The sequence below is a fragment of the Phyllopteryx taeniolatus genome, chromosome 2 (genome assembly GCF_024500385.1).
Source record: "Phyllopteryx taeniolatus isolate TA_2022b chromosome 2, UOR_Ptae_1.2, whole genome shotgun sequence".
NCBI lineage: Eukaryota > Metazoa > Chordata > Actinopteri > Syngnathiformes > Syngnathidae > Phyllopteryx > Phyllopteryx taeniolatus.
Genome location: NC_084503.1, coordinates 2,383,223 through 2,397,155, shown reverse-complemented (window position 1 = coordinate 2,397,155; position 13,933 = coordinate 2,383,223). Strand labels below are relative to the sequence as shown.

Here is a 13,933-nt window from a genome sequence, read left to right as displayed (position 1 = left end):
TCAGTTTTACAGTCAACTTCAATCGGAAGTTGCAAATAAACAGAAGCACGCACACTTTGACTCTCATTTGAAGAACAGTTCGAGAGAGTGAGAAAAGGCACGAAGGAATACTTAAATTTTTTTTTTTTTTAAAGTTCCAATGTGTTTTAGTGTTATGCTGCGTTATAAAGTCTGTATTGCAGATTTTTTTCCCACTGCGGGTGGGTCTGGAACGTATCCCTTGCGACAAATTGGGATTCACTGTAATTCACTGACAATTCGACATTTAGCATGCGGTCACTTACCCTCCCTGTCCAATTACAGGTGTGATCTTCACATTTTGCTGGATGCTGTCTCCATTCTTCTTTTTGGCATAATAAATCCCCTGCCACTCCTCGAAAACATCAAGACACAAGCAGCCAAACATTGAAATAATGCTGAAGTAACCGCAAATACAGAAAAAAAAAATATATATATTATTGCATTGTAAAATAGATCTTGTGAATCATTTCTTTCCTCAAGGTGGGTAATGCATATAGGACAGTGATGTCTGTGATACAGGTGAGGTCAAAGGGTCGCTCAAAGTATTACAGAGAGCACTAAGCGGCTTTTAAAAGTATCAGGGGCGCACCTGGAGTCCAGAGCACCTGTTTCCTGTCCACCCTACCCTACCCTACCCTACCCTACCCTTCCCTTCCCTTCCCTTCCCACCTACAGACTGTTGTGGCAATTTAAAAAGAGCCTTCTTGCTGTTCGCAGCTCTGAGACTGACCTTTGCTCTCTGTGTAGTAAGATTACAGCACAGCCATCAGCTGCTGGTCTTGGCTACATGAAACACAGCAAATGTGTGACCAGTAGTGCAGAATAACTCGGCACTCTGATGTGTGTTCCATGACATTTCTCAAAATACATCAACAATCAGACTACGTTTAAGTGTTCATTCCAGGATTGGTGGACATTTCCTGTCCCCGACATGAGATTTCAAATAATCCATGCACAAAAAACAGAAACGTGCACTTGTCATGTAAATTAGAGTGATGTAACTATAGCTGTTGTGAAAGTGATTCCTAACTATTATTTAAAATACCAAATAGCTGGCTTTCCTTTGTCCATCTGTCTGGATAACCAAGTGACATATCGAATATAAGTTTTAAATCAACTTTTTGCGTATGATTTTTGGAGTAAACCTTCATTGTATTAGTTTTTTTGTTCGTTTGTTTGTTTTATCACAGACACGTTTTAAATAGTCATTTAAGGATGCGCCGCAGTTATGTTTCTCAACATAAATGCAAGAGCTATTGTATATGACTCAGCAGAAATGGTTAGCATAGCAGTCCACACAGCTAGCATGCACCTTTGAGCAAAAAGTCTCATTAGTATTGATTTGTTTGTAACCCTGTGACTGTAATTAGACTAATACTGAAATTTGATAAGTATTTTAAAAAAAATGTATCTTCTTTATTTAATTGCAGAGGATTTATTCAGCAATATATTTGAAATACAGAACATTTTGTATATGATAACAAATAAAACAGCTCTTAAAATATGAATGTGATGGTTTACTAAATGGTTGCCTTGAAAACACAAACAAACACAAAACAAATAGTCTGTTTTTTTCCAAAAATGTTGGCGCCTAAATTGTCTTCTAATTCGGAAACGACCCATATATAGTACAGAAATCCTAACAGTAAGTAAAATACACTATGCAAACTGGATGCTCTTTACCTTCCCTTTTCGGATGCAGGAGTTTATCGTTTCAAGGAGATCAGGCTTATTCTTCTCACTTTTAGGCACTTCTATTATTTCCTTCCCTATGAGCTCACCTTGTTGGTAGCCCATAACGGACTCATAGGCAGGATTTACATACTGTGAAGGAAAACCGAGAGTGAGGCTTGATAATGGAAGCATTCCAGTGTTGCATCACAGTACTGCAACAAACCCACCTGAATGACTTGATCTTCAGAAGTGATCTCTATGGCCTCTTGGCTTTGTTCTAAAGCTGTGAAAATAGCATTGCCAGCCCTTGTACAGGTGGTGAGAGAACACAACAGTTCATTGTTACCATGTGAACAAAACGACTTGTTAGCATCTAAGCGGGAAATCTAATATACTGTACAAAAAAGTATTAAACACTCCTTTTAATTACATATCCAATTCGGGTTTTTTTTTTGTTCATCTGAACGGGACATGTTTGTATAATTCTGTCTGTCCTGTTGTGAATTTTGTCATTTAGCACCTTGTTATGTAATGCGTTTTCATAAGTTTAGAGAAGGTGAAATAAAGTTCATCGGTAAAGGTTAAAGTGCATTTTGGGTTTAATCATGAAATTTGACCCAAAAGGCGAATATCCTTGTTTTTTTTGTTTTTTTTGCAAGTAATGTCCCAATACGATATTCGGAAGTCAGTTTTCCCCCCGGCAAGGTGTACTTTTGTATAATCTAACTAAAAGACAAACAAAAAGTTGCGCAACTCACCTCAGTTTGAACTGTGCGAGCACCTCTCCATGCTCCAGCTGCAGTAGCTCATTATAGCAGGCCATCATGTTGGCATTCTCCACATATCTCTGAGTGTCAGAGGTCAACAGCACAAAATACGATCAGTCAAAGGTGACAAAAGTTACATTTTGATACGGTCTTCATGGTATTGTAATTGTGCAGTGCAGTCCACACCACAAAAGCCACGATCTGGTATAGGAATCTCAATGGATGTCTCCCCCCGTGCAAACAAAGATTTACAATCCATATCCCTGCCTGATATATAGTGTTGACAGAAGGGGTATGAAAAGATTTCATAAGAGTAATACAAATATAGGTAGAGCTCATACACAAACACATTGTGTCTCTCACCCTATTAAAGCCAGCGTTGATCAGAGGCATCACAGAGGCTTCCTCCCTGTCTGGCCTTAAAAAGAGAACACGTCAGCACATAAACTTCAGCCTGACAAATGAGTATTAACCACTTTTCGCCAACCATTATTAAGCCAAGGCACATATTTTACATTCGAAAAAAAATTCACAGCACAGCACCACACCAAAAGTAATAAAAGTAAGTTCACTCCTCGCAATTCTGTAACTTTTTTTTAATTTTTTTTATAGCTGTTCATGGGACAAACACTGAAGAAATGAGATTTTGCTGTGTATTGTAATCAGTGCACGGTTTGTCCCAAAATTTTTTACTCATGCTTTGACTATACCTACCTAAAATATACCTATTTTGTAAAATTAATGTTTTCTTTCATGCCATGAAATCATTTTAATGTCCCTGTAAAGTAAAAAATAACTATATCTTCTAAATTCGACACACCACAGAGAAGAAAAGTGTTGTTAACAACCCTGACAAATTTGAATGATATAAAAAAGTAATGGCGGCACAGTGGCCGACTGGTTAGCACATCAGGTTAATTGAATACTCTAAATTGCCCGTAGGTGTGAATGTGACTGCGGATGGTTGTTTGTGTGTATGTGCCCTGCGATTGGCTGGCGACCAGTTCAGGGTGATGAATAATCAAGCTATTCTTGCCGCTCTTAAACACGATGGGCGCGTCCGCTGAGTGTCACCTGTCCACGAAAATGGATGCTACTACGTCTCACATCTTCATTATGCCTACACATAACTACAAAGCCGCGAAAATACCGGGTAGACAACTTGTATTTGTTATAATTATTATGATTACAAATTCAATAATAAACCATTAAATATGATAATAATTTCAAATGACTTATTATTAACATTATTTTTGTCAGCTTTTTCATTGAGAGTTGGACATATAGTACTGTTTTGATGAATGTCATCCCACCTACACCCTCCACAGCGGAAACGCAAAACCAGGGTTTACAGTTCCAAAGCTGTTCCGTGCAGAGCTGAACTGCAGCACTTGGTGAAAATGTAGCTATTGAGCAGGGGGTCAGTGAGTTGTACTTACCTCTTCACAACAGCGACTATCACAGTGTTTTCTGAAGAGCTGACCGCTCTCATTGACCTGAAGGTAAACACAGAGAGTCCTTTAGCCCGCCAGCCGACTGTCGGAAAAGCCTGTGGCATCAAATCAATGTATTTTTCAGTTTTTCACGCTCCAATTCTCCCGGGCAGCTCCAATGACGGAGCTCTGCGAGCAGGCCGAGGCCTGTGAAAGAATGCAGTATACAGGGCCACTCATCCGCCTGTGGTTTTCCCCGGCCAGTGGTCATAAAGGGCCTTTAGTTCCCCCCCGTCTGAGCCCGAGCGTGTACACTGAACATATGGAGCGGCCAAAATGAATGGAGTTAACATACACGCCGGGCAGGGCAAATGAATGTTTGTAAATGTGCTTTTGGTTTGGGCAGATACTAAAGATAGAAACGCGGTATGGGCCGACACGGCTCATTTCTCATTTATTTTACCCCACCAGTTAACGTGATTAAAAAAAAAGAGCTCAAAACTGGAGATCCCAACATTGGACAGTTGATCCTCGAAACACTACCAAATGTACTCAAATGAGGTAACAAAGTACAAACACAAAGTAACTATACTTAAAGCTGAACCAAAGAGGCCAACAAAATGTCTTGTACATTTGAATGAATAAAAAAAAATAAAAAATAAAAAATAAAAAAAGGGCGCTGTACACAGCCCCTTCACCTGTAAATGAAATACGTTCACTCATACGCGATGTGCTCAAGTGTCAGTAGTCAGCTACTTGGCAGAATAACGTGCGCCGTTGTGGTTCTGTCTGTTATGTGGGGAGATCCACACACATCAACTCCAAGCGAGGCGCTGATGTTTTGGACGACCCCGCCGAGCTCGAGCGAGCTCCTCAACTTGTTAGCTCGGGGGCCATCCAGGTCGGTATCATAGTCCTCGTAACGGAGGGTGAGTCGCCTGTGGCGTCGTGGACGTGCGCCATAGGCTTCCAACTGAGCAGCGTCCATTTTGTCGAGCTTGATTGCGATGCACTATCCGGCTCGAAGGACCATTAACGTTTTGGAGGCTATGTCGATAGCGGGTGTGTGAATAATGACTATAATAGGGGCAGTCCAAATTTCTATCTTACGCAAGCTGGAGCGCCGGGCAGAGCGCTACTTCGAGGCCAGGATGGGTGAAGGCAAGGTGGCGGAATAAGGAGGCAGGCGGATGCAATTCAACTTGATCCAAATCTATCAAATAAAGGTCCTTTCATTCCTACACTTTCCAAGAACAGCCAATATTGTCCACATGAACTTTGTTCAAGTAGCTTTCCGTTTTTGTAGGGAATTTGGAGTGATTGCGGTGTCTTGTATGTGTCTATGTTTACATCGGTTTCTATGTGGTTGTGGTCTCTCTCATGGTCGCGCACTCGGTAAGGGAACGCAGACACCTCTCGCTCTTAACTGACAGGTCGTAAATCTAACTGCATCACACTAACAACACAACCGCTCGCAGTGCAGCTATCTCTCTTTTTTTTCCCCCTCACTCACCCACTGGCGCACACACGAGCCAAACCTAGCTGGCCGAACATCGCCTGCCTGAAACATACAAATACTTGAGTCTTTTGTACACTAGCAAACGTAGAAACAGTTAACTTTCCCTTAAGATTCTCTGTTATGTGGATCTACGCGCGGCGCTTGGAGCAAGGCTGTGGAGTATTGGATAGAGCCGACGCTGGTCCCCCGGTCCACGAGCCCACTAGCTGCTAATACGTACTAGCCTAGCCGCTAGTAGCAGGCCACGTCACTGTGGAGCCGTCCAACTCGCCGTCAGCATGCTCGCGTGGGTCACCACAACAAAGACAAACACTACAGGGAAGATTTACTTTTGGGATTGTAGGCAGAGCTTGATGGCTAATTGTATGATGTAGTTGTGCTAGAAAGAGGCCGAGCTAATATTACTAGGTAACTTGCAATTCTGGCAAATAGCCGTAGACAGCGCTTGTTAGTTATAGAGAGAAGGAGGACCTGATGACATAAAAAGTATACGCCTCAATTCATTGTCGTCACGGGCAGTTTTTAGCCCCGCCCTACAAATCCGGCCAACTGAGATGGTGAAAAAGAGTTTTAAGCTATATCGCAACAATTCAGCAGTAATTTGTTCTCAGTCTTTTCACATTTATCTCATGTATTTCACATTTAGAAACAAAACACGACAACGACTTCGGTTCAAATTTAAGTAGGTATCCATACTTTTTTCTGACAACCATTTACCTTTAGCCTCGACATTTAAAAAGAGATATGTGCACTTTCTACTCCTTAATTTGTTGAAATAGGCTCGCTCCTTTTTTTTTAACCTCTGCATATGATGACACGACGTAAAAAAGATTTGCTAACTGAGCGGTTGGCACCTTAAATGTAAGGAGTAGTAGAGAAGTAAAAGAGCATGAGCGATGAGGTGAGCTGTCCTACCGGCATAGTGCTTCAGCGTCAAAGTGTCTGGAATGTCTGTGGTCAATGATGACGAGGTCGTGAAGCTTCTCGGCGAAGCATTCGAGGGCCGACTCGGGCGTCCGTGCCATGGTGCACCTGTAGTTGGCCTTCTCACAAGCCCAGCAGAAGCCATTACTCTGACTGTCCTCTTTGGCAAAAACTAAAAGTACCTGCAACAGAAGAGATGACTCAGCACATCTAGCCTTGTGACTCATTTGATGACTTATATCGCTGACCTTATGCAATGTCATGACGCTATACTTTTAGCTAATAATAAACTGTCCATCCATTAATTTACTATTCAGCTTTTTCTCATGAGTGAGCTGGAGCCCATGTTAGCTGACATAGGGCGAGAGGCGAGGGACACCCTGGAATGGTCGCATTCAAACAACCATTTGCACTCACATTCACACCTAGAGAACATCAAGTACTTGTTTGTTTACATGCATATCCAGTCAAGAGTAAATTTGAGTTTTTCAGTTTGAATTACACATACTGCAAATAATGATTTTCTTTGCACAGTACTGATGACGCATTAAGTTCTAAGTGTGTGTGTGTGTGTGTGTGTGTGTGGAGGGAAGGAGGGAGGGGGGAAATCAACATCGTGTTTGATTCTGTAGTAATTAAAGTATGATGTGCTGTATTTGTGATTATCTCACTCAAACATTTTTATTTCGTTAGCCTAATAGCACAACCGCCCAAGTTATTTTTTAACTTACTGTCACAAAATCAAAAAACTGGCTTGCAAATTTTAATTGTTTTTTTCCTTTATGTCTGTGTAGATTCTAAGTCACCCGGGTCATGGTAATCCGAAAAGGTTGAATCAAAGCAATTTACGGAGCCCCTAAAGGGACATGGGGGGGGGGGGGAAACAAAGAAAGAAACTTGTTTCACATTCAAACGAGAAAGTTTCTCGTCCGAATGACAAACTTTCTCGTTTGAATGAGAAACGTCTACTCTGTGAGCGCTAGCTTATTCATCTGCTAGCGGTAGCTTCCTGGGTTCGGGTAGCCGTACAGTAGCTTATTTACAACTTGCTTCCAGCGAATGTCAGCTGAGAGAATGGCAACAGAAAAGGACTTGCTCTCTTTCCGCAGAACAAGGAATATACCTGATAGTGTCATCGACCAACTAAAAGAGGATAAGGTGAGTATAAATGTAAACTTTCACCACACGAATATAGCAGCATAGGCTATAGAATAGCTGAGCCATATTTTCTAGTGTGTGTGTGTGTGTGTGTGTGTGTGTGTGTGTGTGTGTGTGTGTGTGTAAATAAGATACCACTCACAGATAAACAGACAGGTAGATGTTTCTCATTGCAACCAGAAACTTTCTCGTTACAATGAGAAACTTTCTCTCGGAAGACTTTTCCACTTTGCGTCAGTCCATCTTAGATGAACTCGGGCCCAGAGAAGCCGGCGGCGTTTCTGGGTGTTGTTGATAAATGGCTTTTGCTTTGCATAGTAGAGTTTTAGGTTGCACTTACGGCTGTAGCGCCGAACTGTATTTACTGACATTGGTTTTCATGCGGTGATATCCTTTACACATTCATGTCGGTGTTTGATGCAGTGCCGCCTCCGGGATCAAAGGTCACCCGCATTCAATGTTGGTTTTCGGCCTTGCCGCTTACATGCAGTGATTTCTCCAGATTCTCTGAACCTTTTGATGATATTATGGACCGGAGATGATGAAATCCCTAAATTCCTTGCAATTGTAAGTTGAGGAACATTGTCCTTAAACTGTTTTGACTATTTTCTCACACACTTGTTCACAAAGAGGTGAACCTCACCCCATCTTTGCTTGGGAATGACTGAGCAATTCAGGGAAGCTCCTTTTCTACCCAATCATGGCACCCACCTGTTCCCAATGAGCCTGCTCACCTGCGGGATGTTCCAAACAGGTGTTTGATGAGCATTCCTCAACCTTCTCACTCGTTTTTGCCACCTGTCCCAGCTTTTTGGGAACGTGTTGCAGCCATAAAATTCTAACTTAATGATTATTTGCTAAAAGCAATAAAGTTGATCAGTTTGAACATAAAATATCTTTGTAGTGTATTCAATTAAATATAGGTTGAACATGATTTGCAATTAATGCAGCAGGGATTCCAGTGGCATGTACGCAACACCTTTGAAATGAAAACTGATATATATGACCACAGCGTTGGGGATCCTTACAAATGCGAACCTTTAAGCACAAGTCTGGTGATTAGTGTTAGAGTTTCCATCTAAATCAATTGCTAGTTTAGTTTCATTCCATGCATACGAGCACCATTTCTTTTTCTTCTCCTATTACTTGATTTGCATTTATATTACATCATTTTCGGTAGATTTTCCAGGTCTGTGTGAATCGAGATGGCTTGGACTACACGGGGAAACTTATGAAAAACGGAACTATACAGTATATAAATATATTTACAGTATATAAATATATTTTGTATTATTATTATTCAAATTTGTCATTGTAAGCATCAACAACAACCTCAGTCTTTAAAGATTTGGTTCGGGGAACAGAGGAACAGAGAAATGGAGATGGAAATGGTTGCCCATGAGCAATAGCATCAATAGCATCAATATTATGAAAGTATAACCTCGAATCAATAAGTGAATACCATTTCAAATACAACATGACAAAGTCTGTACTTATTCATTGACTTTTAGCCTTTATTCACTGATCTTCATTCTTATCATATTCAGTATCTCTTGATCAGATTATGATGAGATGTGCCTTAATTGCCTTAATAAAGCCTGTGGAATAGAACCATTCGAGTGAAGGAATAAATGTGTATTTTGAGGCCTGACTAAATTGGCGCAGAAAAAAAGCTAATGTGGTTTATTTCAAATTCAAAACAGGTATATGCAGATATGTATTTTATTTGTGCACAAAACGAACCACACATTAGTTGTACACAAAATCACTGATCAAAACGAAAGAACAAAACCAAAGCAAACAAAACTGATAATTCACTTCAATTAAAATTGACTGTAAATTGATGTGAATTTTACTGTAGCATTTGCCCTTGGCAAATGCCACTCATATCATTTTCACAATAGTCTGTTCCTTTTCTTTGTGTTATTTCTACAATCCTTAAAAAGGGTTCGTAGGTAAGAGTCATCTTGCAGGGCTCTGCCATATAATTAAAAGCTGCTATTGCAGTAAAAGTGGTAGCGTACTGAAATGTATAACACTTTCAACAACGATGCACTGAAATGAAAATTCCTGACCGAAGCCGAGGCGCTGCCATGATGTATGATACAATCACTCAAGGTGCTCACGGCCGTCTGTCAGCCCTCCCCCGGAGTCGAAAGTGACGCCTATGGCGTCAAACACGTCATTGAGAGCCCGCTTGGCTTCTGCCAGAAGACTTCCTTAGAACCTCTTCGTTGCGGAAATACTGGACCAGCGATCTGGGCCCGCCTCCAAGAGCAGCGCTGCACTAAGTGGATTCATGAGTCACCCTCTCAAACACACGTCACCTCCTGCTCTTAGCGGGGAGCAGACCCAATGCAGAGAGCCAAAAGTTTCGTTCTGCAATTTTACATCACGTTCAATCAAGTTCGGCTACAGAGACCAGACTTTATTGAGAAAAAAAAGAGAGCGGCTTTTGTCTGCCCAAAGTTGGATGTTTAGACAAGTTTGATTCATTGGGACAATTGGTTCAGGTCTGAAGTAACAAAACACGCTTAAAGCCAAAAGGCAAGAAGATCATTGTAAACCTGAGAGGAGTCTTACTAATGCAAACCATATTTGGCAATTTTAACACTTTCATTACATGTACCACAAAGCGTCTTGCTCGTGAATACATCACTACTGACATGCAGTATTCACACAGATTTGGAGAACAGAATTCCACATTGGGATGTTTGTAGAAACAGTCAACATTCCAGCTGCAGCAGGGTGACATACTGTATGCTAGGATAAGAAGCCCGCCCCCCCCCCCCCCCCCCCCCCCCCCCCTCCTGATGTGTGCTGGCATTGGAGCAGTCATAATCGACGAAAACTTACATATATTTCATGTCTAAAGTCAGGAGGCCTGCAAGAATAAAACCAAAAGGGAAATGTATGTACATGCAGTAAAATAAAGAGAGGGAAGAAGAACAAGATGAAAATGTTGAAAACACGACGCCCAGGCCAAATCGTGTGCGCCACAAGAGGAGGAGGAGGAGTAGAGATCAGCTGGGATCGACAAAAACAGGAAGGGGTTATCTCTCCCTCGTTTTCCTACTGGAGCGCATCAGACAGTCAAAGCTATTCTGTGCACTCCCATTTTAAATGACAGGACGTGTAATTCGTTACTTTCCATTGAGTCACACTGGCCTTATAACACAAATGTCATAAAATTCCTAGATTTCTGTTAAATTCTGATTTGATTTATTTTGACTTTAATCTCCATAATCCTGGCCCAACATGGCACTAAATCATGCAGCCAAACCTCTGTCCCAGGATGTTGGCCAACCTCAAATTTCTGTGGTTTTCCCAAGTAAAATACAGTGGTACCTTAACTTTCGAGTGCCCCGAGTTCAGCGTTTTTTTTCCGTTGTTGCTTTGTGTTGCGAGCCAAAATTTTAGTTACGAGCGAGCTTCAGCCACTCGAGTAAAGTGGAGGGAAAAGAAAAAAGAAAAAGGGGCAGCAATATGAAGCACTTTCAGCCTTTTATCGAACGGGACCGTCAAACACACAAAGACAAAATGAAAACATTCACAAGGAGCATGGAGAAGATCCTGACAGACTAACCGCGTGGTGAATGGCAAAGCCGGGCAGGAGTCAGAGCTGCTGAAGTCACTCACTAGGCCACGCCCCTTAAAGGTACAAATTATACCAATACAACTGCGTGTATGCGTGTGAGACTTTGGGCTTAATGGCACCTCATAAAACTGGTTTCTTTCCTTGCATCCTCTTTTATTATGTTTTTATACTTATATTTTACAATACAGTGCTATTTTTCTTGATTAAAAACAGGTAACAGATCTGGAACGGATTAAGGGCATTTCAATTCAATTTCATGGGGAATATTGAGTAAATTAAATTATAAACTTGGTCGTGGAACAAATTAGAATCGTAAGGCAAGGCACCGCGAAATAGGATTTCACAGAATCTGGTGTTCCAGGGACAAACCGTTGCCACTATGGAACTGTTATGAACAGTACAAGCGAGGTTTTAAGTTTCACTGTCATAGTTCACCATCCATCCATCCATTTTCTACCGCTTATCCGAGGTCGGGTCGCGGGGGCAGTAGGTTTAGCAGGGACGCCCAGACTTCCCTCTCCCCAGCCACTTCATCCAGCTCTTCCAGGGGGATCCCGAGGCGTTCCCAGGCCAGCCGAAGGATGTAGTCTCTCCAGCGTGTCCTGGGTCGTCCCCGGGGTCCCGGTGGGACGTGCCCGGAACACCTCACCAGGGAGGGGTCCCGGAGGCATCCGAATTAGATGTCCCAGTCACCTCATCTTGTTCCTCTCGATGTGGAGGAGCAGCAACTCTACTCTGAGATCCTCCCGGATGACCAAGCTGCTCACCCTATCTCGAAGGGAGAGCCCGGACACCCTGCGGAGGAAACTCATTTCGGCCGCTTGTATCCAGGATCTTGTTCTTTCTCATAGGTGAGGGTAGGAACGTAGATCAACCGGTAAATTGAGAGCTTCGCCTTGCGGCTTAGCTCCTTCTTTACCTCAATGGACAAATACAAAGTCTGCATCACTGCAGACGATGCGCCTGTCGATCTCCCGTTTCATTCTTCCCTCACTTGTGAACAAGACCCCAAGATACTAGAACTCCTCCACTTGGGGAAGGATCTCATCCCCGACCTGGAGCGGGCACTCCGCCCTTTTCCGACTGAGGACCATGGTCTCAGATTTGGAGGTGCTGATTCTCATTCCAGCCGCTTCACACTCTGCTGTGAACTGCTCCTTTTAGAGTTGGCGATCACGGCCTGATGAAGCCAACAGAACCACATCATCTGCAAAAAGCAGAGATGCAATACTGAGGCCACCAAACCGGACCCCATCTACGCCTCGGCTGCGCCTGGAAATTCTGTCCATAAAAGTTATGAACAGAATCGGTGACAAACGGCAGCCTTGGCGGAGTCCAACCCTCACCGGAAAAGAGTCCGACTTACTGCCGGCAATGCGGACCAAACTCTGACACCGGTCGTACGGGGACCGAACAGCCGTATCAGGGGTTTCGGTACCCCATACTCCCAAAGCACCCCCACAGGGATCCTCGAGGGACACGGTCGAACGCCTTTTCCAAGTCCACAAAACACATGTAGACTGGTTGGGCGAACTCCCATGCACCCTCGAGGACCCTGCCAAGGGCGTAGAGCTGGTCCACTGTTCCACGACCAAAACCACACTGCTCCTCCTGAATGTGAGATTCGACTTCCCGATGGACCCTCCTCTCCAGCACCCCTGAATAGACCTTACCAGGGAGGCTGAGGAGTGTGATCCCCGTGTAGTTGGAACAACCCTCCGGTCCCCCTTCTTAAAAAGGGGGACCACCACCCATTCTGCCAATCCAAAGGCACTGTCCCCGATGTCCACGCGATGTTGCAGAGGCGTGTCAACCAGGACAGCCCCACAACATCCAGAGCCTTTAGGAACTACGGGCGAATCTCATCCACCCCCGGGGCATTGCCACCGAGGAGCTCTGCTTCCTCATGGGAAGGTGTTTCAGTGGCATTGAGGAGGTCTTCGAAGTATTCTCCCCACCGGCTCAAAACGTCCCGAGTCGAGGTGAGCATCCCCACTATACACAGTGTTGATGGTGCACTGCTGTACTGTACTGTAATACTTCACCTCTGTTAATATTGACATCAACAGACATCAGCCGGCATTTGGTGTATAGTCTTCTTCTCTTCTCACATTCATATTCTCTTAACAACCGTTTTGAGGCTGAACCTTCTGAAATAAATGCACCCAAAAAGCCACAAAAAGTAAAAGAAAAAGAAAAGACGAGGTGGTTCAAACTTTTCAGATTTGTGCGACTTTAGAGACATATTTGACGGGCATTCAATTTAAGAGACGCCACTGTAACGTAGCTACTGTGTTGTATTTGGGTAGCCAACAGATGTCATTGTAAAATAAAGCAATAAAGTTTTACACTATCAGTTCTGCATTTTAAATGTGTTCAACAAGTTTTTCAATTTACACTGAATTGTTTCATTTTATCACTTTGAATGCATGCCATTGTGTCCTCTTGTCTTGAGCTTAGACCTGCTGGGAATGTTTGTGTAGTTTTTTCCTTTGTGGAAATTGTAGACTGAACAGAATCAATCAAAATGACTATCAATAAGTAGTCTGTCTCATAATACAGTGGAACTACTAAAGCCCCAAAGCTCCTTTGGTTATAAATTCTCCCCCAACACACACAAAAAACAAACATTGGTCTCTTAAGTTGAACAAAAATTCATTCAAAGTTATTTGTATTTTATGTTATTCAGTCTGAAAATGATTGCTTTGAAATACAAACAAAGTGAATTCTGCAAGACATGGCGGAAGCACACAGCGAGCAAAATGTATAAGGGAGCGTTGAACATCACAAAATGCATCGAAGCCCCAACTGTTCCATGGATTCTCTGTATACTTTTTCC

At 42.7% G+C, this 13,933-nt stretch overlaps 1 protein-coding gene across 5 annotated transcripts in view; it reads right to left on the bottom strand.

Moving 5' to 3' along the window:
* The window catches only part of pde8a (phosphodiesterase 8A), a 67,792-nt gene that overhangs the window by 15,895 nt on the left and 37,964 nt on the right, over positions 1–13,933 (bottom strand). For all 5 annotated transcript variants that reach the window (XM_061752183.1, XM_061752175.1, XM_061752145.1 and 2 more), the window contains 7 exons: positions 6,330–6,520; positions 3,902–3,958; positions 2,826–2,880; positions 2,454–2,542; positions 1,923–2,001; positions 1,705–1,845; positions 285–373 (listed from right to left, as the gene is read on the bottom strand). In XM_061752183.1, coding sequence (XP_061608167.1) covers positions 285–373; positions 1,705–1,845; positions 1,923–2,001; positions 2,454–2,542; positions 2,826–2,880; positions 3,902–3,958; positions 6,330–6,520 — 701 coding nt within the window. The remainder of the gene's footprint in view (positions 1–284; positions 374–1,704; positions 1,846–1,922; positions 2,002–2,453; positions 2,543–2,825; positions 2,881–3,901; positions 3,959–6,329; positions 6,521–13,933) is intronic.